This window comes from Xiphophorus couchianus, chromosome 18 (assembly GCF_001444195.1).
Source record: "Xiphophorus couchianus chromosome 18, X_couchianus-1.0, whole genome shotgun sequence".
Lineage (NCBI taxonomy): Eukaryota > Metazoa > Chordata > Actinopteri > Cyprinodontiformes > Poeciliidae > Xiphophorus > Xiphophorus couchianus.
The window spans coordinates 29,671,219-29,697,251 of NC_040245.1; the positions used below are offsets into that span (position 1 = coordinate 29,671,219).

A 26,033-nucleotide genomic window follows, 5' to 3' on the forward strand; every position below is an offset into this window, starting at 1 on the left:
AACATATTAACGGCGTTACAAACATTTGATATGTTTGATACAGAACAATTATAATATACATCTCTGGAGATTTCGATACTTCTGAAGTTATTAGAATTTATTGAACCTTCCCACAGTCTTTTCTTCCCTTACAAATTATATTTCTTTCCTTGGACATTTTTGTATGGAAATTCATAGTAAGAAAAATATTTTAAGATAGTACCCCTTGAAGATCAAACAGAACACTTTCACTTCTGCTTTTGTGTGTGTGTGTGTGTGTGTGTGTGTGTGTGTGGGTGTGTGTGTGTGTGTGTGTGTGTGCGTGGGCGTGTGTGTGTGTGTGTGTGCGTGCGTGTGTGTGTGTGTGTGTGTGTGTGTGCGTGTGTGTGGGAGTGTGCGTGTGTGTGTGTGGGCGTGTGTGATACACATTTCCATGGTTTTTAAGTGCAGTGAACTTTTTTAGTTTAGCTCCAGGTTTGGATGCAGCTTCCCAGAATGTCCCAGTGATCCTCTTACTCCTCCTGACCTGCAGCCATTTTGTTTGCATTTGTTTTGTTGATTGAAGGTTTTTGCCTCCATTTCTATTTTTGCAGCATTTTTTTGGTTTGCATCTGTTTTTCTGTTGCATTTGTTTTGTTTTTTACATGTGCTCATGTCCCCTGTTTGCAGCATGTTTGCCCCTGTCGGCCACTGTAGTTTGTCACTCTGCATCTGTCCATTTGCATGACTTTGAACACTTGATCATTTTCGACATTAAAACCTGGTTTATACTTAACCAAATCTCATTATTTCTCAGCTTAATGACTTGAGGGGGTTTTGATCGGGTCCCAGAACTGGTAAACAGGCCTGGGTTTTGCACAAAAGAGAAAAAGGTGGAGCACAACCTAATGTAAAGAATATAAGATGTACAATACCCTTATTTGCATGCTTATATTAGCCATAATCAGTTTGAAATTAATTTAAATATCATGAAACATTACATTTTACTTCATATTGAAAGACCAACACAGCCGACATAACACGGCTCCTGCCTGCCCAGCTGTACCTTTCAAGGGTTGCATGAACAAATATTAATTCTCCTCCACTCATCATCTCCAGAAGGTCCACAGTCATCCCCAGAACAAAACCAGCCTTCTTTCAGGTTGTTTAGTCTTTTTAGGTCCCTGATTCTGATGCTATTTCCCAAACGGATAACGGCAGAAGAGATGACGCTCTCAACAACAGACTGATAGAAGATCTGCAGCATCTTAGCTTCCTCAAGAAGTACAGTCTGGAATCTGTCCTTTGTCCTTTGCTGCCTCTGCAGCTTCAACAGGACTTTGACTAACAAGATGATCCTTTTGAGGAAACCCTCTGCTCGCTGCAAAAACAACCAAGACCAGTGTGCAAGAGGGCCGAGACAGGCCAGTGTAAAAAGGCCTCTACACCGTGTTCCAAATGATTATGCAAGTGATATTTTCTCAGATTTTCTTAAATGGTCAATGCAAATGATGGTCAGTATAATTTTCAAGTCATGAACTATTACAGTATAAATCAAATTTTACTGAACAAAGCTCCATATGAGAACAGTATTTATTTCAAAAATAAAAAACTCAAAATGCACTGTTCCAAATTATTATGCACAGCAAATTTTCTAAACATTTTATGGATTATAAAGAACTGCAAACAGTCATTCTTTGAATGTGCAGCATTAAGTGGTCACATGTACTAAAATCAAAAGTTATTTCAATCAAAAACATCTTAACAGACCAAGTTACATGTTAACATTGGACCTTCTTTGATATCACAGCACAATTCTTGATCCATTGAACTTGTGAGTTTGTGGAAACTTTCTGCTGAATTTCTCTGCAGGATGTCAGAAAACCTTCTCAGAGCTGCTGGTTTGATATGAACTGCATTCAGATCTTCTGCTGGAGGAAACTCCAAAGGTTCTCAATAGGGTTGAGGTCAGAGGTCAGAGGAGAATGGTGACCACACCATGAGTTTCTCCCCTTTTATGCCCATAGCAGCCAGTGACACAGTGGTATTCCTTACAGCATTCATTGTCATGCATGAAGATGATTTTGCTACTGAAGGTACGGCTCTTCTTTTTGAACCATGAAAGAAAGTGATCAGTCAGAAAGTTCATATACTTTGCTGAGGACATTTTCACACCTTCAGGGACTCTGAAGGGGCCGACCAGCTCTCTCCTCAAAAAATGACTCCACCACCTCCTTGCTGACGTCACGTTAGGACGTGGTGGCCATCCACCACCAATCCACTACTGCGTCCATCTGGACCATCCAGGGTTAATCTTCATGTATGGCTGGGCCCACTGCGACCGTTTCTGGTTGTGAGCTCTGGTTAGGGCCCCAATAGTAGGTTGATGCTCCACAAGCCTCTGGAGGATCCTCCACCTTGAGGTTCCAGAGGCTCCTGCAGCTTCAAATAACTGTTTGCTGCTTTGTAAGGACATTTTAACAGCTGCTCTCTTAATCCAATGAATTTGTCTAACAGAAACCTTCCTCATTTTGCCTTTATCTGTACAAACCATCTTTGTTCTGAATCAGCCACAAATCTCCTCACAGTACGATAACGCTTCAGTTTTCCTTAAATATCTAATGTTTTCATATCTTTTCATACGGCACTACAATATCTGATGATTTTGGTCAGCAGAGATCCTTTCTCTTTCCCATATTGCTTGAAACCTGTGGCCTGATTAATAATGTGGAACATCCTTCTTTCGTTTAATTGACCTCACCAGACAAACTAATCAACCAGCTCTCTAAAATTAATTATAGTGATTCAAAGGGCCCTGACACACAATACTATCTATAAATTTAATAGCACAACAAAAACTTTTAGCTTTATGACACTTAAATCCAATTTGCATAATAATTTGGAACACAATGTAATCAAGCCAAACAAAATGAATTCAGTTGGAGTATCATCTCTGATCTGAATGCTCTCTGAGAGCTGATGGCGGCGCGTTGAAGAGTTATGGACAAGAGACTTTAGAGCGCTTCTAGAGCAGCTGAACTACTGGATAATTCTTCCACTGAATGTTCAGAGAGTCATGGCGACTTCTGATCACTTCAATCGGTGAATGTTACGTTTCAAAACTTTTGTCACTGCTGAAATTTTTTTTTATGTATTTAGCTTGATGATGGCATAATGTGGCTTATCTGTTCAGCTTGTTGAATTTTAAACAGAATGAAAATGAAATGCAATTACATGTAATTTTAAAAATTGATGGGAAATAGCATATTGGTGTATTATCACCACCACCTGGGATGAAGCGTGGTTTAGTCTTTGAGTTGCACCGCAAAGCAGCTCAGAAGAAAAATCCAGCAGAAAAGTGGTTTGAGTTTGGAGTATTGACTTGCTTTTATGAGTATGAGTGCTTGATACTGGTATTGGGATACCACTAAACAGTAAAAATAATAATAATAATAATAATAATACATTTCATTTAAATTAGCATAGTGCAGAGTAAGCAGTAGAAACTAAACTGAAGTATTTAACTCTGCAAATCACCCATGGCCCAACTTTACCTCTCATCTTTGTAACATTTTGGAAATAAGGGGTATTACTTACTTGACCCAAACATTGCAAACCAAGGTAAGGCCATAATAATTTATTATTACCTTTTAGACACAACAACACCTCGCAATCTGTTTAAAGTTTAGTAAATCTCATTGCGGTGGAAAGTCGTATTTGTCTATATTAATCCTTCCAATATTTTGCAATTTCTGATGATCAGAATATGTCTTGGATATTCATGAAGGCAGACATGATAAATGTATTGCTCCAGATTTGCTACGCGATTCTGTGTGCGTGTTGTTTGTAGATCAGGTTTGTGCATGACATCCATTTTGTACCTGTTTTTATATATGTAACCCTTTAGAAGATCAGCCCTAAGTGTGCGTAAGCAGACATAGGATGAGACTGAATGATCAGTAATGGGACAATGAGAAGACAAGAGGCAAAAATAAAGGGAATACCTGGTAGAGGCAATGGCAGACACTGCGAAGTTGAGGGGGGAAGTCGCTAGATGAGCCGATTATGGCCTGGAAGAAGCGCTCAGTGATCTGAAGCAGGTTCCTCTGGTTCTCCTCTAGATTTTCACCATGTTCCAATCTGATGAGACAACAACCAACAAGTACCTGTGTGACTCATGGTGCCCTTTAGTTTGAAAATTGTCACTAGTTTGGCTACTTATTAAAGTGTAATTAATCCTTCTGTAAAAGCAAACCCCGCTCCTGGCACATTTGTAAAAATTCCAGCAAAGTGGGCGGAGCCAAGAGACACGACTGAGTGTGGGGATAACGGGATTGTTGTCAACATAGTCACTTTGTTGCTGTATTTATGGAGTTTTCAGGCTCCTTTAGTGACTGTTTTAAAACCAGCAACCGGTGATAAATCTAGCGACTCTTTTTCTGTGTTGTTGGAGACTTTTGTGGCGACAACGCTCTGCAGCTCAGCTGGAGCCTGTTTGTTCTGGGTGAGCAGCAAGAGCAGCAATTAGCCTCTCCCACTTCTTAAACACTGCAGTTGGTCTCACATTGACTCCTGATTCACCACCAGGCAGTGGGACTGTGGGGGCTGTGAGGGTCTATGCTTGTACACCTGAACGCCAGGCTGTGACGAAGTTGTACCAAGCTGTATCGCTGCAACCAACAGGGATTTTCCACTTCCTCAGAATCGTTAGATGGAAGGAGGCCATACTGGTAACGGGACACAGTGCATTTAAACTGAACTGGCTCTAATACAAATCTCTTGTTCTTATCCCATTAGCTTATTGTTGTCTTGCTCTAAAAATACAACCATTTGTGATTTTAGAACTCGAGAGCAAGTCTGCTGAAATTAACAACCAAACGTACACAAAGACCAAAATAATGATCTCCTTCAAACTAACATTTCCATATTAAGAAAAAAAAACTCCTCAGGGTGGAAATTGAAGCTTTTGTAGTTTCTTTCTGTGAATTGTTTTGAAGCAGTGAAAGGTAAAAGCTTTTGGTTGGTTAGGAAATCTTGTTCAAAACAAATGCCCATGTGCAACATTAAGATGGGTAAGTAAGTAGAATTTAAATAACATGTAATGATATCCAAAGTTAGATTCCACCTAGCTCTATTAGCTGGTTATTGGTAGCAAGATCATAGTTGGTATATCAACATAAATGGAAGATCATATTAAAGTGGCCAACAACTTCCTTCTGAAAAATTAAACTTGACTTGCTTGAAGAAAGTTTTGACCCAAACTGTGTTTTAGTGATACACTGGTGAACTGTGAGAGGTGCAGAAATAAAATGACTTGCCTAGTAGGGTCCACTTCAAAGCTGATGTGTTCAGGGGTTGAAATAACTCCCCTTAACAAGGGCTCCAATAACTTCTGCAAGTATGCTGCTCCATATACCTGTTATAACAACAAAAGGTTAACCTGTCGTGTTTGATCTAAATTAGGTCAACAATATGTTCAATGTGAGTAATGACCTGGAACCAGTTACAATGTAAAGACTCTATATTTGTGGGCTTAAATAGCATTTCACTGACAATGTCTTCATGTTGCATATAATTACCCAGTAATATTTTTACATTTCCTGTGGACTTAGCATCTATGAATACAAAAACACAGTAGACAGCCGGTGGAGAGCCATTGGACAGCCAGTGGACCGCCTCAGCAATCCTATCAAAGATTTAAGGACAAAGCTCAAAAAGCAGCCGGCTCTGTTACACCCGTTCTGTCAGTTGGAACAGGCCAAAATTCCTGCCAACTATTGAGAGAAGCTTCTGGAAGGAGATACAAAACGTCTGACCCTAGTCATAATAATGAAATGTATGTAAGCTTTTGACTTTAAAGAAAGCAACAACAAAATTGCTTTGAAAAAAATCTCTCCCTCAACATTCTGGCATTTAAAAATAGAACAAATGTTGGCAATTCTAACTGACCTAAAACAGGAAAAATGTGTGAAAGAAATGCATGTGTGTATTTTTATAATGTGTGCAAACTTCTGGTTTCAACTGTATATGTCTGGCACTAAACTCAATATTTGCCTGTGTCCTCGGATGAAGAACACGTCTAAAGTCTCTCCATAAACCCAGAGTAAAACAATTAGTCAATAATAAACTAATCAACTTAGTTGATTAGTTTATTATCAACTAATAATAAGTTGATAATAAACTTAATCATAGAATGACAATGTTCTGATCTTTTACCACATATCAGTGATATCAGTATGTTGTACAGTTCAGTCAGAAATATCAAAGCTTGCCTTGGAATATTTACAGTGACTCTTTCTCAAATTTATGAGTCATGTAAGAGTGAAATTTGAGCATGCGGTGCTAATCCTGATTCTTGTGACCAAAGCATTTTTAGAACCTCTACTTTGCTCTAACTGTGTTGTTTGTTTTCACCTTGAAACAGAAGGTCATTATTTTGCTGGCGAGGCTGTTCCCTCTGAAGAGCGTCTGCATGGAGTCGGCCAGTTCCACCTCTTTAGAGAACATGTTCCACAACAGCTGGTAGAGTAAGTGGCGGGAGTCGAAAAGTGTCACCAGAACTCGAGCTAACTCATCCTGGAAATCAGAGATGAGACACACTTTGTTCAAAGGCTGACCGTTCCAGAAACTAATACTCTTAATAAACAATAACCATCAACCAAAATAACTGATATTATTAGTTCTGATCCAGCAAACAACAGAAAGAATTCACAAGGGTAAGTAAACATCACAACTGACATTGTGCTGGGATTTTAAAAAAACATTTGCATTTAGACCTGGTCACATTTATTTCACAAAATCCCACCAACGCAGCACGGAAACATTATTTTATGCAATGTGGTGATGTTAATGAATGTAGCATAAACACACGTTGTTCTTGTGCAAAGGTGACTTAGTGGACATTTAATACTGGTTTAAATAATGCATTTATTTAAACCATAATAGCTGAAGTGTGCTTTGATGTAGAATTATCCAGATTTAACTGTAAATAAAAACACCAAGAAACATTCAGAAGTTCAACATTTATAACAGCCTCGCTACAGAACTACATTACTGTGTTGCTTGGAACACATTGGTAATAATACCTTGGTACCAAGCCAAAAGTCAAAAACACAAACGCATCCAAATGCAAGTTTCTTCTTCTGAAAAGCTAGTACAGTCTGCAGAATACGAGTATCTATGCAAAAATTTTAACTGATCATACAAAAAAGCTGGACTACATACCCACTGAGAGCCAGGAACAACATTAGCCAATGCCATAGCAATGGGCAGCTCTCCTTGGTCTCCCATCATGGTAACGAGCTCCACCAGCCTCTCAAAGCGGTCAGCTAGGACTGTCTCTGCCAACGTGTCGAATTCTGTTCCCTGTTGCAAAATCTTGGTCAGCACCTCCATGAAAGTGGCTCGAGTCTGCAGATCCTTGTGATAGCCTAAGCCTGAAAAAAAAAAAGATCAAACCTGATACACACTGCTTCCACTTGGCAGATCTTAACAAAAAATTTAAAAAACAAAAAGAAAAGTCAAATAAAGTCTCAACATTCTGGCAAAACCCATAGCAGAATACTGACCAATGGAATGCATGAGGCCACTGTCCACATTAGCATTGAGCAGGTTGGACATGGCCAAGATGGTACAATGGCGAAGGGACGCCAGGCGCCGGGACATTCCTCGTTTCCGCCCCCCCACTGTCTGACCCTCATCTTCAACCTCGCTGCAGTCATTCAACAGGTTCATGAACAGGGTGAAATACCTGCACACAGCCACAGAGCACAAGGTCTAACAATTCACCCCCGACTGAACACACCATCATCTTATTTTAGATTTTCTTCACCATAAGTTAGATTTAATTTCACCGGACGACATAATGGGGGAGGGTGATACATTATATGTGTATTGTAGACATAGTGACACTTGAAATATGTGACAAACACATTTATGTAGAAGTTACGTACTGCACCTTTAAGTGTTTCAGATATTTTCTTTTCATCTTTTATTTGGAAAACTAATTGTTCAGTGCTTATAAAAGCCTAAAATTATTAAGACATCGTCCCTTAACTATATGAAAAATAATGTCACTAGTAGTGTTCTTTCTGGATTTTGCCTTACTTGAGGAAGAGCTGAGACTTTGCCTCCATCAGTTCAACACCATCACCCTCCTCTGGCTGTAGGGGCAAACCTGCCAAAAGGGAGACAACTGCCTCCATACTAGCCTGATCCAAGTCTCTGCAGATTACATGCAAGGAAAATGTTGAGAGGGAGGTGTGCGCCATGTCTGGATTCATTTTGTAAGTAAACAAACTTTAAATAGCATCTTTCACAGGTCAGAAATCACAAAGTGTCTTAAAGGAAAAACTAGCATTGAAAACTAAAAATAGAAAACCATTAAAGAGTCCAAGGAGCTGCACCTTGTCAGACACTTGATGTCATCATCAGCAGCCTGGTTAGAGGTTCCCATCACCCAGTCTGTCAAGTACTCCACCATCTTGTTCCTTTAAAGAGGGAGAGGCAAGAAATGTTCAACACATATAAAAATAATAATGAGTTTATTTTTGCAGAAATCTCAAGTCTAGTCTGCCTAAAACACTGACCTGAACTTCATCTCCTGGCAGAAGGACAGGTCATCCCGTCTCTCCATCATCACCTCAACCAGCTGGCAGAGCTTGGTTTTGACCTGAATTGCATGTACCACATTGGTCAGGCCACGCACATACCTGAAAGACGTAAAACAGATCAGAAGACCTAAAATTGGGGGGTTTTCTCAATATTTCCTTTCCATATTTTTTAAAATGTGTAACAGCTGGAACACACTGAGAGACATGGATGATGCAAATCAACACTGTCCTGTGTATGCTAGTATAAAAAGTGTTTGTTTTAAAACCATAAAACATAATGCGGTTTCATTGCTGCTTAATGAAACCGTTATTTCTAAATTACAGCATATTATTTGACTCTGACATGCTATTACTATAAGTACTGATTTTTATCACGCTCCAAATCACACTCAGAACTTAACTTACAAATATATGGCTCTTTTTAAGTTTGAGCAATGGTAGAAAGCCATTGAATATCAGTATAGAAAAGAACTCAAAGAACACAACCAAATTCTTTGCAAAAATAATATGTTGATCTTCTTCACTCAGTGCATCAAAAAAAGCAAAGTTTCCATCTGCTTACAGATCGCTCTTACCCTACCAGCAAAGTTGTGGGACCAAGGTGATGGGGGGACATAACCATTACCATACAAAGGCACTTTCCTCTATGCCAAGCCATATGTTCATATGTTCACTCCCCCAACTCAGCTCACAGACTTGTGTTCCTCTTGGCCAAGGATCCCAACTCCTCAAGCATAACAACCAAAGGAGAATAATTGCTTACATTGTCTAATCAACAGCAGGATTGTTTCCAGAGCACTAAGAGTTTTCTTTTTGTACATCTAGACTTACAAGAGCACATGGACACTGACCTCTCTTACATCAGTCACTGCACAGAAACTGCACCACTAACTAATTTGATACGCTTCTTGGCTTACAATCATCAGCTAAAGACCAATTCTCCCTTATTAAAGGTAAACTATGTAGACGGCTTCAACTCCTTCCAAGAAGTTGGATTTCCACAGGAGAAAGACTCTGCTACTAGAGATCCAGTTAAGTTAAATGTACCAAAGCTTGAAATCTGTCTGTACATGTCTACCTTTGATCACTCTAGTCCACCTTTCCTTTAATGGCCTGCTTTAGAATATTTTAAGCAAGAGGAATTCCAACAGTGGAATAAAGTTCCTGTCAGAGAACTGAACCTCTTTGGTACAACAAGTAAGGAAGAGAAACCAATTACTTTTGGAAATTGCTGGTTCATGTCATTTGGGGTATTTCTGGAATTAATAAGGATCATTAACACGGATCATGTTGTTATAAAAAAATGTTTGCTGCATACAACTAACTCCAGATGTCAGCTTGTTCAAAATGAAAGAAAAATAAAAAATCATTTTGTTTTTGGGCCCTACCTGACCAAGTTGAGCATCATGGTTTCAATGCTGGCCTGTCCCAGGTGTTCAGAGCTGCCCTCTGTGTGGTTATCCAACAGGTTTTTCATGATGGCTATAGTCTGCTCCACAAACTGGGTGTTCGCATCAGTAATGGGTACCTGAAAACAATTTTAGAGGGATTGATTATACATCATCACATCAATCAAAAAACTAAGTACATCAACTTCGTGCTGTTTTCACTAGCTGGTGAATCCTTCAACCTTAACTCAGACTAATTATAAAAACTAGTTTACAAATGACACACAAGGTAACAGAGTTCAGAGTCAGGTTGGAACCAATTCAATCTTGAATGTTTTGGACCTAAACCACAGAGGACAATCTAATCGAACAATTTAAATAATAACTACAAAGGTCTCTGTAATAACTACGAACAGAGACTGCCTTCTTCCCAGTTTTATTGTGCTTACAGATACTTCGCTACCTTTTTTATGGTTGATATGTAGAATTCCTAATAACAGATAATACAATAGCTAAACATACCTGTCCCTGAGCGTCAGAGAACTTTCCGATGCTGTTTTTCAGTTTGTTGAAGAGCATGGGATAGAGTGCAGGACTCAGTTCCAGTCCCAGTAGGTCCTTGACATTGGTGCAGACATGAAGGCCCACCCTGTCATGGCCACACACCAACAGAGACAGCAGTCGGTCCAGGAAGCGGCTGACGGGCGTCTCGATGGAGGTAGATGAAGGGCAGGAAGAGGGAGCCGAGTTGGTCATGTCACCGGGCCCCACTGAGATCATGGAGGGTTTGCGGTCACTCAGTGGGCCCATAGGTGGGCTGTAAGTGGCGAGTCCTGGAGTGTTGCGCTGCTGAAGACATACACCACCCAGTGCACAGAGGAAGCCTGTCATATTTATCCACTCCTGCTGTGGGGACACAGAGAAATTCTGTGATGATCTATTCAAATCTTCAGTACTAAATAAAGTCTGCTTTGAAGTAATGACTCCACTCCATTTAATTTCTAACCACAGACAGGTGAGACAGAAAACACAGAGCTCAACTGTAACAGACTGTTCACACAGTGACATTCATAAATATTTTATGGACAGTGACAGAAACTCAATTTTTCCATTTCTGATACTCTGGCAACATTTATTGTTCTTTCAGCTAAAGAAAGCTCTAACCAATGGCAGTGTGATAGCATATTTCTGTATTAGGTCTATTTTAGTATGCTTTTTTTTGTTTGTTTGTTTTAAAGATCAGCAGATTAATTTTGTTAAATGCAGTGAATATGTAAATGGAATCACTCTTCAATCAAACCATTTCCCTGAGTCGGAAGCTTCAGTCTGAAGCCAACTTCGTATTAAAATATTTATGAGGTTCCAAGAGGCTTCACCGCCGTTTGGGTACAAAAACAGTAAAAAAAAAAAAAAGTTACATACAGTTTTAATTTATGCATCTTTTGTTGGAATGTTTTGGTAATTTGATGACTGCATGTCCTAAGTACGGCCAGACGTTCTGAACAGCCACACCGGGCCACATGGTCCTGAACATCCGGCATGGGGTATTCCTGGTTTCTAATGCTGAATTCGCCCCCTGCTGTATGGGGACAGGTACTACCCACACAACACAAATTCTTTTGCTCCACCTTCAGCGTGACAAATGGGCCTTTTCCACCAATGTGGCTTATAAAGCTGGATTTGTGATTCAATTTCAGCAGGTTTGTGTAGTTACATTCACTGACTTGTGTATGTTAAGGAAAAAATATTATAAAAGAAATACATCAGTGTGAAGATGTTAAGCAGGTTCTTGAATAAGTTTTGCTCCAAATGTTCTGAACAGAAAAGTTCAGAATTTTATGACATGCAGCATGAAATCTGTGATTCACACAAGATCTAACAGTAGTTTTGTGTCTGTGAGTAATAAAGAAATATTCACAGTTTAGTTTTTTCCAACAGGTTTTAAATAAAATGTACTATTATTATAATTATTATTAAAACTACTCTACTAAAACCAGGATCTGTTGCCATGGTTATTTGACAGCCTTCTGGGTATCTGTGCTAATTTACATAATGCATTTGTGGGTGGAGACAGGGCAGCACCTGCAGCTGTGCTCAATTCCTCGCAAATTGGGAGGTATGAAGGAAAGATGTGCAGCTACATGGGTGCACACAATTTTGTACATCAAAAAAAATTGTGTGCTGCACTGTTCAAAGTTTGTCCCTGCACCAATTTTTATTGTGAAAACTGTGGACTCTTTAATGCATGAGGCCTCTGGTCTGGCATGCTGTTTGGATGTGGTGCCTTCTTGGAGGAGAGCATTGGCTGACATGCTGCTGCCAAAAATTCAACATTGTCCCTCTCCTGTTATTAACTCTTTACTGTTCATTAACATAGAAATTAGTCCTATATCAGTTCATTTGTTTCTTTTTTGTGCAACTGCTCTGGCCACCTGCCGTGACCCCCAATCAGTAATGGCAAATGTTTGTGCTGGCTATGTTTATTCGAAAAATTTGATTTGGTATACTGTTACTCTAAGATGGATTGGATTTTAATTCTGTCTCGGCTGAAGAGGTGACCACATGTCTTCTCTCCTCAGAGACAAAACATTAACATCTGTATCGCTGACAGTTGTGAAGATTTACATTTTCAATTATAGATTTTCATAAAGTTTGTATTTAGGTAGTAAAGTTCAATTGCTTTGACAAAATAATCAGGTATAGATTGACTAACAACCTGCTTACCTGTCCATCATCAGCCTTATTTTTAGGAAAGTTGAGTATCTGTTTTGTGCTCTGGTCCCATTTGGCATAGGTGTCCTCCCAAGCCTACATGAAGCAGCACGAGAAAACAAAGTGAGTAATAGTAACAAATCCAAAACAACTGACAGGTAACAGGTACCTAAAGCTTAATATTTAGACAGTAAAGCATATCAGCTCCTCAATGAAGTAAAATGTTGAAAAGAGATAGTTAGGGCCCCTTCCAGCTGCCCCTTGTTCTTTATTTTAAAAAAGCATACACAGAGGGTTTTAAAAGCCTGATAAATACAGTTCATAAAACCTTAAAACTGCAACTAACTTTAAACCAAACTGAAAGCTATTACTAAGAAGCAAACATTCAATGGAAGCATGTGAGAGTGGAACACTAATACCTCAATGTTTCCTGGTGTAGGGTGCTCTATTCTTCTCAACAAGGCCATCACTCTTTTTTGTAAGGTGGAGCGGCCTGTGGAGGGGAAAAAACATGTTGCTAAGGAACAACTGTGGAAATCTGAAAAAAATTGGTTTATCTTCTGAATGTCACAGGGCTATGATACATTTACAGTGGATGTAAGTTTAAATCCCAGGTTTATGGAATCTGAAAAATTTGCCAATTTAACTCATTTCAAAAACTTTCTACATTTGGTGTGACTCTGTGTTTGATTACAGTACACCCCTGCACCAGGCTGACCCATGACAGGCTAATTAGACCTAAGTGAGTGTTATACTGGAGACTCCATGACCAGCCCAAACTGTTTCCTTCCTCTTCAGCCACAGTTGCTTCTTAGGGCGGGAACCTCCAAACTGCTTGATGGCTCTCCACTAAGTGTCCCCTGATTCCAACCGGTGCTCTTCCACTAGATCGCCTCCAACAGGTACAGTTCCAGTCCAACCCGGCCAGATTCATTTTAAATTAGCAGATCCAGCGTGGCTCTGTCCGGCTGTGCTCAGATTGTCGTACCTACTAGCTACACCAAGTCAAGTACAGTGCGGAAGCTGTGTGACTGACAGCTGACCCCATTCATTGATTGGCTCGTGATTTATGCCACTGAAAACTCCAAACAATATTTCTCAGTGGTCCGTCAGCTATGAGAGAGCTGCTCAGTATGGAGGAGCATAATCATGAGTTTAATCACGAGCAGCGATAGGGGCACATACATTCGTTACTATTAGGATCAAAATGGCCGCCGCAGTGCTGTAGCAGCTCGTCTCTGAAGAACGGGCAGCGATGAAGAAGAGTGAAGCGGTGCAGCATGTGGTCAGCGTTCTGTCAGGGCTGCAGTTTTGCGCTCAGGGTGTAAAACACCAGAAATAGATCACATTAGTTTGGTGTGATATGAATTTTGTTTTATTAGCGCTGTCGATCATGCTGCTAAATTCGAGTCCTTTACTCCCTGATTTTATATTGGTTGTTTAAACAGGTAAAAAAAAAAGATTATAGAAGCAGGCAAACATAGGCCTGTCGCAATAAGTCAATTAATTGCATGATAAATTAAAATGAACTCAATAATTTCCATTGGCATAATTTATTGTTTCTCTCTTTCTACCAAAAACTGGATGATAAAGTTTTCAGCTTGCTGCTTTGGTTTCTACTAGCCTTTTTTGAAGGACAGTTTTGTTTCCAGAGACTTTATAATTCATTTCATTTGATGTTTTGCTTTTGTTTTTTTATTTTGTATATTTAAAGAGTCTTAAAGTGTCCGTGCTAAATGTTTATTAAAATTTAAAGTTTATTGATCTTTGAGAATATCTTCTTACATTGTTATTATTATGCCATTACTTTCACATTACTTGAAAATGATCTCAAAACAACAATATTATTGTTTATCGCAATAACTTCTGGGACAATTTATCGTCCAGCAAAGTTTGTTATCGTGACACGCCTATGCAAATACAATGAACTGCTGACAGCAAAGCAACACCATTAATATCAAATAGATGACTCAGTAAACTGATCAATATGGCAAGATAGTGGCATATTGGTCATGTGCCCATATAACCTATATTCTTACAATAATGATAAGGATGTAAATAAGGTGTGATCAAACATGGTTATGCTGTCTAGAAATGTATCAGATTTTTTATTTAATCTGGTCTAAATTATATGATCAGTAAATTTAGATCAACTGATTACTCAGAACAAATTTTTTTTTTTTTTTCATGAATCAGCCAATCAAAAAAATCTAATTACCAGGGCAGAGGCTAATTTAATGAAATGCAAACCAAAAGTACAGACCTGTTCCTATCATGGTGCTCACAGAAGCCAGTTCACTGAAAGTGGCATAGTTGGGGAGAATAGTCTGGACGGGCACCTCATCCGCTGCACTGCGGATGTCTGCCTCTTCACATAGATGACGGAAACATGACATGGCCACCAGCACCGCCTCCGTGTCTGGGCTCCACAGGAACAGGTAGAGACAGACCTCAAGTTTAGTCTGCGCCTGCCGACAGATGGGAATGCCACCCCCCATAGTGGCACACTCCTGGGATAATCAGGACAAACACATTGTTACGCATAAATAACGACGTGCACGCCGTTGCAGCTTTCAGAGAAGCATTGTGCCACCAATAAGAAAACAGACGGCACCTTGTTCTTGAGCAAAAACTTGTTCCTGCAGATAAGGATCTCTCTCAGCCATTTCAAAACCTCTGTTCTGTTCACCATTTGTTGGCTAATTAATTTTCGGCAGATTAGGAAAAGCACCTGCGAACTGAAAGCAGAACAAACATAAAATATATACATTGATGGATTGGTCCACAAAGGATGTATATTAAAAGGCTAAAGCAGGTACAGTCATGTCTGCTGGCAGTAAGATAGTAAATATAATGATGAACGTATCCATATGTTAAAAACCATTCTAATATATACACCTTTTCTTCTAAAAAAAAAATAATAATAAATTAGATTGCACTGAACTACAAAATGTGTGATTAATTATAATTGATAGAATTAATTAATTGATAGAATATCAATAAAGTATATACTATTTTATTCTATTCTATTACCAGAGGCCAGGGGAGTGTTTAGTACCTGATGTCCCAAAATGTTTCAATGGGGGCATCAGGATTCCACAGCTCTATGGTCTCTGGCTGGTGCAGAACTAACAGAGCCTGAAAATTAAACAAAGAGAAGAGAGGGAAGGAAAAACAAAACTCTCTACATTAGTGAATTACTGCCACGACATAAAACATTTAAGAGTAACTATAGTAAAATCATTACTTTATGTAAAATTTTGGTTGGAGTTCTCTTGTGTTCAGGTCTCTTCTACAGAGATGGAAAGATTAACTGATTTCAACTGATTCACAGACATAAGTGTACAATGTGTCAGGAGAGCAGTCACCTTTGGATCAAATCTATATTAATAGTAATATAAGCACTGGTACGCTAATGACTAACTATTGTGACTTATTTTTAATAGACTCATTTTTGTTGAATGCCACAAAGCTTCCATAGTTTTAACTCATCAACTGTTACATGTTACACTGAGGTCCATCACATTCCATTAACAGATCATTTTTCATTCGCATCTTAGAAATCAATTAAGCGATTGACCACAGTGTAACCACGTATATGAATAGATACAAATGATTTAAAGGGTATACATCAGAGTCAAGTCCACAATGTTAATGGGCAGGAGATGGAGTGATTTAGGTATAGCATGGCAGTGAGAAAATGACAGTCTGACCTCCATGGCTTCTTGTGACAGCTGAGTAGTGGTGTTCAGAGGAACCAGTTGCACCAAGCCAGTGATGAGTTCTGCTGTACTGCTTTGGATCTCTGAAGCTTGCTTCACTGGATTCTATCACATAAACAAAGTGGAAATCAAGCTAAAGTAATTCTGACTTAAATAAATGTTGCTGCTGTAACCTCACAATTAGCTGAATTCCATTTAAATCAACATAAGACTATTAAAACAAACAAAAAAATCAGTCTGAGCAAAAGAATTGCATTAATAGCAGTTATTTTTATCCAAGCCACCAGGTTAGGTTTACTTACGTGCAACATCAGCTTTGGGTCTGCATGGATGAGCTTGACCAGAGCGAGAAGAAGGCACTTATAACTTCGAGTGTCTTGCTCTGTGGCTTTCTCTTTAAACTTAAGGCTTGTGGTCTTCTTTCCAATGAATGTCAGACTCTATAGTGAGACAAAGGGCACAGTGGTGACAATTACTGCAACTACAAGTAGCATTTCCAAATGTGTTATCTTGTAATGGTCCTTCAATAAAGGCTTGCCAGTAAATACTTATAGTAACTATTGCAATATGTCGGCTGTACGGCTTGCAGTCATCAGCTCACCGGTGTCATGCGTAGTGGAGCATGAGTGCCAGTGCTCTGCACCACCCTGTTCAGGGTGTCTGAGAACATAAAGCGAAGCTCTCCAGAGTAATGGTACACTGCGTCGATCTTTGGCCACCAGTCTAGGTGAGACTGAAAGTAGGCGACACAACAAAAGTAACGTCAAAAATTTTTAAAATAAAGCAAGTGAGTAAGGAATCAGAAAATGTGTTCTATACACTTACATTGGTAATGATTCTGTGCAATGAGTTGACTAAGACAAAGTGGAAGGTTGAGGGGGAGGAGGAGGCCAAACAGACCTAAAGAGCAAAGAGGAAAAATGAAGTCAAAGGCAGCACATTTATCACAAGCAGTGTGTCCATACAATGAGTTCTACATCCTGTCAATCTACCTTAAAGTGCTGGTTGTTGTGAGGATTGATGCGGAAACATGAAACAAAGCAATCCACCATGAGTTCCACGTCAGCGTTCTGACTGCTGGTCCCCCTCCAGAACGGTTTGGTTGGGTTAAACAGCAGAGTCTGGAGGAACAAGAAAACCTCACTCAAAACTTAACAGCCTAGATCCAAACATCCCAACTTAAATGGTATTTGATGTAAATGACCCCCGACTTTTATACGGATGGACATTTTGTCGTTATTTCGACAAAGGGAAAAATAAGAGAGAGAAGTCAAACCTTGAGATCCATGACAATAGACTGGACCAGAAGGAAAATGGTTGAATGATCCTCCCAGTTGATGTAAGTAGAAGCTTTGCAAAGCTTGACACAGGCAATCGCAGCACTCTCCATCAGCTGTTTGCCCCCGCCCTGGCCGGCTAGAGCTTTCCGCAAATTATCCAAAAAGAGTTTCTGCAGACACAAAACAGAAGTGAAGTGACTGATAACACCAATGACCTGTTTAAATGTGATTGTTTGGAGAGTTCCTTCAGTCCACCTTGTTGGCCTTGCTCTCTTCCACTGTGTCTTTAGAGATTGTATGAGTAATCTCTGGACAAAGTATCAGTAGAATGATCAGGAGCGGCCATACAGCTGCCTTCCTCTTGGCACTCTCTGCAAAACTGTCTACCAGGTCAAACAGCTTCTCTGCCGCTTCTGTGAACGAGACGAAACGATGTACGTTAGTGCAAATTCACAACAATTTCCTCCTCAATGCACTTCACAGGAGAAGCAGATCCAATTCATTTTATGAGCAACACAGGATTTAATGACACAAAATCTAATTGGATCCTAAACAGAAAACAGTCCAATTCATACTACAACGCACAAGATTCCTTACATTGCTCCCAGACATCAGAGCCTCTTTGACGTTTCTGGTTAAATGTGATTTTTCTCAGGAATGTACCCACATCAGTGGTTATCAAGAAAGACTTTGTCTGACTGAGGCATCAGTTCCTTCTCTCTACTGAAAGCAGGTACACAGCAAAATAATAATCTCCAAATAAAGCTAAAATGAGAGCAAAGCTTATTTTAGACATGAATATCATGATAGTGACGTCCTGGTCATTGGTTTGATGGGAGCATTGAGCCTTCTGCTTGTAATAGCCCTGTGTGCTAGCTTTTAGCTGCCTCCTTGAGGATATAATGTTTTGAATATAACTATTTTACTTTGCTTCGCAATTTTTGTCTTGGGAAACAAATGACCCAAGTGCATTCGGTGACGTTATTGAAATCATCAACTCCATAATTATGCCCAAACTTTGCTTATTTTATTCATATCATGCCAACATTAATATTTTTATAGATATCTGGCATACATGGACACCATAGTTAAACTACGCTCCATATTGTAGGTAGTTGGTGTGGATGGTGAGGTGTAAATCAATCAAATCAATCAAATTTTATTTGTATAGCACATTTCAGCAGCAAGGCATTTCAAAATGCTTTACATCATATCAAACACAGAAACACAATGCAACATAGAATCAACAATCAAAACACGACATTAAGTCAAGTTCCATCAATAAATTTGTACCACCACCTCTGTGATGCATTCATTTGAAGACGTGGCTCTGGTGGTTCGTTGTCTTCATTCTGGGTCAGACTGTGGCTCCACATTTTTGTACCTTGGCGCAGATTGCTTGCGCCTCCAATCTCGCAAACTGGACAATTTGGGAGGTGCTCTTGCAGAGAAGGTTCCCTTGCACTGACATTTAGATAAACGCTCTATGATGGCTCATTTCATAAATATGACTCCGACATACTCATTAACTATAAACGACATAGCACTGTCTTGGTTTAACTAACCCCCTTCTGAAGGCCAAACCCCTGTGTGTCTTCTTCAGAATGACAGTCTGGTTCAAAGTTAACAAAACTTTAATCTATACATACCTGCCATATCTGTCTGAGGGCGTTGGTACAGCATCGTAAATTCATCAGGATAATTTTCTACCCAGTTCCAAAATGCCTGCAGAGAAAAACCAGGATCATTTAATCATATTCTGGTTCCATGAAGTAAATGAAATGATGGTTTTATTCTTTATTATAGTGGGAAAACACCTTCTCTAAACTGTTGATGACAGCAAGCTGTGCGGCTTTCTTGAGAGCCCGGAACTTTAACACGGTTTCTAATGAAAAGAAGAAAAAAACATCATGCACAACTAAATCTCCTGATGTGTCTGGAGAATACATGGAGTGACTTTCAAACTGAAACACACGTACAGGCGTAGAAACAGCAGATATGTATACATATGTTTTCTTATTTTTTTTTATTTCCTTCATTTAACCAGGTAAAACCACATTGAGATCAAGATCTCGTATAAAAAGTATATAAAAAGTATTCAGCTCCTTGGATGATTTACCATACTACAATCTTGATCAACAATATTTAGCTTCTTTTGACAATTAAAAAAAAATCCTTTAATAAAAGAGTTAAATAACTTCTACAAAAAAAACCATCACAATAAAAACACCTAACATAAAATAAATGATTACAGAATGTTCATTCCCATTCAAAGTGACATCGCCCCTCAGGTGTAAGTATTCAATAGATCTAAAGTTGTCAGGCAGGTTTTTTTTGTTTTTTTTTTTAAACCAACAATATTAAATAAGCAAATTCCAACCTTGCAGAAGCCTCTTCAATTTGCAACAGTCCACATTGATGTACTGCATGAGCTCGATGTCGTGAACATCCACATTATCTTCTGAGCACACCGTCAACTCCTGCAGCCTGCGACAGAAAAGCTTTCATTTACCTGGTTGGATGTAAAATGGTCTTTGAGAACTGATCAAATTAATATTGTTTATTTGAATAATGAACATGGTTCATTAATAAATAGTTTTAAACTATATTCAATATTTATTTTGGGGGTTGTGAGCAAGACACTTTCTCGACAGGTACAGAAGCTCCAGAGATGTCGTCAGCGGTTACTCGATACCACAATTTCTTCCCGGGCAAAAAAAAAATCAAAGCATGAATATGTCCTTTAAAAAGTGCTCACACCTGGGGAACCATGTAGCTCAGTCATAGAGCTGGAGCATCGTACGCAGAGGCGACAGTTCTCAACACAGCTGTCCCCGGTTCAACCGAGGAGTTTGAGAGAATTCAAAGGGAATTCAAACTGGGGCTGAGGAGGAGTTAAGAGGAGTAATGAGGTGTGTAGGAGGAAGCTGTAGGACTCTCTTCAGCAAAAACAACATCAGAGATATGTGAGCGGGCAGGAGGAAGATCACTTTCTTCAACAACAGAGATTGGCAGGAGCAGGATACCAACCGAGTTGAATAACTTCAAAAGATTCTAAATATCTGCCAAAGTTCCAGCAGATAGTCAAAATCAAATGACTCTGACTCGAGTCAGAATAACTCCAACTATACTTGAATTTGTTAAAGCTGCAATATGCAACTTTTATTAAAAATAACTGTGTTTTAGTTTTTACACATCTGTTCAAACTGACGTTATGTCGTGGCAGTACAGAATGAGATACATCATCTGCAAAAAAAAAAAAAAAAAAAAGTGAAGCTCCTCTGCCTCTCCCTGTGCTCCTACTGCTATCTGCAGAAATACACAGAACTAATGAGGAGGGTCAGTCAGTCATCCTCATATAAGTGCTTGTCAGACTCTCCCCCTTTCTCTCTGCTTCGCAGCAGCTAGTTCCCACTAGAACGCCAGAGAGTCTGGCATGAAGACTCAGGCTAGTAAGCATGGCCGCCAACGACGGGATGTAAACAGTTTTCCTATAGTGAAAAGTTATTTCTCTGCTTTTAGCACATTGAGCAGCACATACACGAGTGTCTCGTGTTATACTGTCATGACATATAGTTACAATTTTAACAAATATGTTAAAAAAAAAAACATTGCTTATAAAGCTACAACTGCAGCTTTAATATAGTATTTTGATAGCGTTACAAGTAGCAATTCTACAATTTTTATGCATAATAAAAACATTTTATTACCATAAACATGGTGATTACTATGTCTTTACTGATCTAACATCTACTTTTTCATTATTCCTGGTTTTAGAAGCATTTAAAACAACAGTGCACTGGGTAAATGCCTTGCCTGGTGGAGATGCGGCTGAAAACGGCATTGAAGTTGTTGCAGCTCAAAGAGAACAGGACGGCTGAGGCGGAGGCACGCAGCTCTGCCGCGTGCTGGTGGGCCTCACGATACGTGTGGATAAAATGGCATATCTCTGGCAGCAACTGCTTCACCAACATGGTCTCATCCAGACGCAAGCAGTCTTTAGATTGCTGCAGAGACAGGGGAGAAAAGAAAAGAATGTGAGCAGCTTAATTTGATTGTCCAGTTTGAAATAGTGGATTAGCTATGAGTCAGCAACTGCTAAAAAAAAGAAAAAAAAAAAAAGTACCGTAATCACATTCTCAGTTCAAGTTCAAGATGAGGCAGGAGATGTAAAACTTATATATTTCTATTTCTACAAATTGGGTTACTGGTGAGGTTTCCATTTTTCTGTTTGCATAACAGTTCTACAAACATTTTAAATATAGTACCATGAAGGAAATTTGTCAAAGAAATCTGAGGAATAACTCACCCCTGCCAGGCACTTCTCCAGTGTGTCAAGGATGATGAGCTGAGAAAGATAAAGATTCTTCTCGGAGGCTTCTCCAAATATCCGCTGTTGGAAAAATAAACCCATCAATGTAATGTGTTGGAGCAGTTAGAGATAAATACATGAAAATGCACACACACATTACATACATATATACACACACTCATGTATGTACAGTATATATCCATCGATTACACTGGTCAACAGCCAAAACGTTGTCTGGGGTTTTTCATCTGATTTAGAGAAATTTGATCTTCTGACCAAATTGATGACATTTTTGTGACATTATCAGTTCATTTCCGTTAATATTTCTCATCCAAAAATGTTTTTAGGAGAAAAAAATAGCTTTTTATTAGAGTGCATTAATTAAATGTTACAAACTTGGATTTCTGTAAATTGAATAATAAACACTGATAAGGGTAAGTAAATGTGAATTGAACACCACGTCTCTTTCCTGTCCTGATGGAATCTCTCCTCCTGCTCATCACTCACTGATCTCAGATTCTCAGGAAACCGATCCAGATGTGAGAACAAGTCCTGCATTTTGATGCTCATGTTGCTCTATAGTTCAGAAAGTTGATCTAATTGAGCAAAACCAATGTGATTTTTGGATTCAGCTCATCAACATGACCCTAAAACAGATTAGAATAAAAACCTGAGCTGATTGAGAAAAATGGATGTGATTTTTTGATTCAGTGTTGCAAAATAGTCCTAATTCAGTTGAAAAAACATAGACAACTTCTAAAAAATATTTTTTTTGTAACCCGGTGTTATCCAACACGCTTATCCCGTGCACAGGTATTAAAACTTTCACTATGTCCTAATAAGAAGCAGATGATTTGTATGTGGGGGGGGACTATTAGCCATGCTCTCTGGCAGCTTTGAGTTAGTAACTTACGATATGCTCATCCTACATTTCCCAAGAACTTAAAACACTTTTTTTCTTGACCAAGCTAAGCTTTTGTATTGAGCTTGTTAGAAATATGACAAGACTATACTAAGACTTTCATTTCTTGTTCCAATTAAAAATGTGTACACTAAAATTCTTCATTGAGTTATTTTAAACAAGTCCAGTCTGCATGTGACTACCAAGGACAATCAAGTTCACTATGCTGTCAGTTGGAAACAGCAGAACAGTAATTGTGACAGTAGTGAAAAAAAATCTGTTGTTGCCAATACTGGCTTTTTCCACAAACAATTACTATGATTACTGCAACACTTACCATGTTGTTGACATTTTTGAGTATAGTGGTGAGGCCGCTGATAACAAGGGAGAACTTGTACTTTGAGATGTTGATCAAGCATTCTTTGTTGTGGTCTGTGCTGACTTTGCTGTGTGTGTTCTGATGTCCAACCTTAATAGGAAGCTGGAGGAAAACAAGAACACAATGTCAATGTCGTGACAGTATGAGACAGATCTGTGAAAAATATGGAGCTGCTCATCCTCTCTGTAGACCCGCTGTCATCTGAAGAAATTTACTGCTTCGTCGGAAGCAACCAATTAGAGCTAGGAGGAGCATCTGAGCGCTGTCAATCACCTAGGTGAACATGCTGCTCACTGTCTTCAACTTTCTCTCTCTTGCGCTACAGCTGGTTCACCACAACAGAGGCTGCCATGAATGCTCACGCTAGTAACCATGGCCACCAGTGACGGCGGATGATCATCTTCGTCGATGCAGAAAGAGAACAAGTTGGGTAGATAAATCTGGAGAGGCTCTTCATCCTACTTAGACTCTTACCATATGAATATTGTTCCAGATATTCACCACATCAGACACCGATTTATTCTTGTCATCACTACTCCCAAGTATTTCAAATCTTCTTTTACGTTAAATAGTGGAAGTGGATGGTCTTCAGGGAAAACAGCTCAGCTATGCTTTAAGCTTAGTTGAAGTTCAGAGGCCTTAGAAAACAAGTTCATGGTTTAAAGAGCCAAGAGGATTTGATCTTCACATTTCAAGAAAAGGGTCGTATCATCCTACAACGGACTTATTATTGCCTGGCCCATTACATCAATTCCAGCCGTCCCACAGTTTTTAATTGGAATGGACAGCATCTCTGCAGGCATTATACATAATTATGGCAAACTTCCACAACTTTGAAGTTGAATGCTGAATATGTTACCTGTTGCGTGACTTAGGGTCACAGAGCTGTAAGTATGTAGCATATAAGATAATAAAATTACAGAATTTTTCTCCAAATCCTAAATGAGTTTTAAAGACAAATGTAACAGGATGGAATGCTTTGTAAAATTCTAAGAAAAGCATAAACCCATTTTCATCAATTTCAATTTTTCATCTGTTGTGTTTTAGTCTGCAATACCCTGAAATCTGATTCCAGGTGAGGTCAGAAATGGTTTAACCCCACAGTTCATCAGAAAGTATACAACGATCAAGTGTTGTTTACGTGTTAAAAATCATGCATATTTGAGCTGGATTGTGTTCCATAAAGGCATGTGTTAATGGAGCAGGCATGACAGTATGAGGCAGACAATCTGTTTGAAGCCTTGCAAGTGGGCCCATACTATGTGACTCAAGGAACTGGCTCCTCAGTTTGCTTGTGAATCGAAATAAAGGAGAGCAAAAAAAGTTGCCTTCCTCCCTTTTCACATTTTTTGGTATAAAGATTTTATTGCATGTGTGTTTGCAATTTATTTGAGAGCCTTTTTTTGCGATGGACCAAAATTTTCCATGTGTGGCAACATTTTGATCTCTCCTCATAAAATGCTCAGCACTTAGTAATAATAAAATCATTTATAATAATGTCAAAAACCCAACACAGCGGCTCCTGTGGTCTAATTTCTTTCTCCTAATTTCTGATGTTTTAAAGGGTGAAGTGTCTGTTGTGTTTAAATGAACTTTAAAGAAATAAAAAAGACCTCATCTTTGCTGAGGCATTATAGAGCCCTGCATAAAGGCAAGAATACTAATACTGGAGCAAGATGCCCACGCTCGGCTTAGTCGATTTAAGATGCAAAAATAAGACAGCATATAAACATACAGCAACACTCTGCAACTGCAGAATCCTAAATATTGGGGAGGACAGAAAATTTTAATTTCTATAAAACTGCGGGTGCATTTCTGAGTACACAAGCACAGAATGCAGATGAAGCGCTTCATCTGCTCGCTATATCGGACGAAATCATCTCAAAACAGAGAAACTGTCCGAAGCCAAGCATAGCACGAAAAAAAAAATTTTAAAGCAGAAAAATGTTTGTTCCCAGTTTTCTTTTCGATCCAGTCATTGCAACATAAACAGATTATGACAATATTCAGACCATATTCAGAATTGATGTGCTGGCCTCATAAACACCATTCAATTATTCACATTAAAGCTTCATTCTCATGTTGCCTGTTACACATATATTGTCCACATGATGGCGCGGTAGAGCAAATGAAGCACCAAGGCTGGGCAGATCATGAGTGGAGCAATTTGATGGAAAGCCTCAATGCATCATGAAGCTTTATCTAACATCACTACAATTGAACAAGAAATGATAAAGTGCCTGAAATTATATAGTGCTTTATCAAAGGACTCCAAACACTAAATCCAGTAATTAAACCTTCATGTACAAATTCACAGAAATGTAGATGAAGTGAAGACGAATGATGGAAGACTGATCCTGCAAAAAATAGTAATAAAAATAGAAATATGTAAATGACTGGCCAGAGTAAATGTGCAAAGATTGCAAGCAATACAAAGAACTTCACAAACGTATTTGATTTTACAGAGACAAAATATTTCTGTATAATTTTCAACAGTAAAATTGTCTCCTATTGGTCAACATCAAGTTCTTATTGTTTTTTATGCAATATTTGCCACATTAACTACTTTTACTACGCCACTTAGTAAAAGACGGCTGAACTACAAGAAACATAAGAGCTGGGAAGAAACGACGTTAGCAGCACTTGATATATATTTTTATTGTCGATTTCTGCAGCATCAGTCCTCCAAACCAACAAAGGACATTCTGAAAATTGGCTAATTTACTGCAGAATCAGTTAATTTGGAACTGATTCTGGTGAGAACAAACA

At 38.9% G+C, this 26,033-nt stretch overlaps 1 protein-coding gene across 1 annotated transcript in view; it reads right to left on the reverse strand.

The window, feature by feature from the left end:
• The window catches only part of nf1a (neurofibromin 1a), an 81,333-nt gene that overhangs the window by 53,237 nt on the left and 2,063 nt on the right, over positions 1-26,033 (reverse strand). The window contains exons 2-29 of the mRNA XM_027999688.1: positions 23,223-23,366; positions 21,982-22,065; positions 21,489-21,679; positions 20,053-20,159; positions 19,490-19,557; positions 19,322-19,397; positions 17,928-18,085; positions 17,669-17,842; positions 17,385-17,513; positions 17,218-17,292; positions 16,994-17,125; positions 16,695-16,832; positions 16,384-16,497; positions 15,729-15,808; positions 15,285-15,408; positions 14,934-15,180; positions 13,090-13,163; positions 12,683-12,766; positions 10,481-10,864; positions 9,959-10,098; positions 8,547-8,669; positions 8,364-8,447; positions 8,065-8,181; positions 7,527-7,708; positions 7,183-7,394; positions 6,373-6,534; positions 5,277-5,374; positions 3,963-4,098 (exon numbers count right to left, since the gene is read on the reverse strand). Coding sequence (XP_027855489.1) covers positions 3,963-4,098; positions 5,277-5,374; positions 6,373-6,534; positions 7,183-7,394; positions 7,527-7,708; positions 8,065-8,181; positions 8,364-8,447; positions 8,547-8,669; positions 9,959-10,098; positions 10,481-10,864; positions 12,683-12,766; positions 13,090-13,163; positions 14,934-15,180; positions 15,285-15,408; positions 15,729-15,808; positions 16,384-16,497; positions 16,695-16,832; positions 16,994-17,125; positions 17,218-17,292; positions 17,385-17,513; positions 17,669-17,842; positions 17,928-18,085; positions 19,322-19,397; positions 19,490-19,557; positions 20,053-20,159; positions 21,489-21,679; positions 21,982-22,065; positions 23,223-23,366 — 3,837 coding nt within the window. The remainder of the gene's footprint in view (positions 1-3,962; positions 4,099-5,276; positions 5,375-6,372; positions 6,535-7,182; positions 7,395-7,526; positions 7,709-8,064; positions 8,182-8,363; positions 8,448-8,546; positions 8,670-9,958; positions 10,099-10,480; positions 10,865-12,682; positions 12,767-13,089; positions 13,164-14,933; positions 15,181-15,284; positions 15,409-15,728; positions 15,809-16,383; positions 16,498-16,694; positions 16,833-16,993; positions 17,126-17,217; positions 17,293-17,384; positions 17,514-17,668; positions 17,843-17,927; positions 18,086-19,321; positions 19,398-19,489; positions 19,558-20,052; positions 20,160-21,488; positions 21,680-21,981; positions 22,066-23,222; positions 23,367-26,033) is intronic.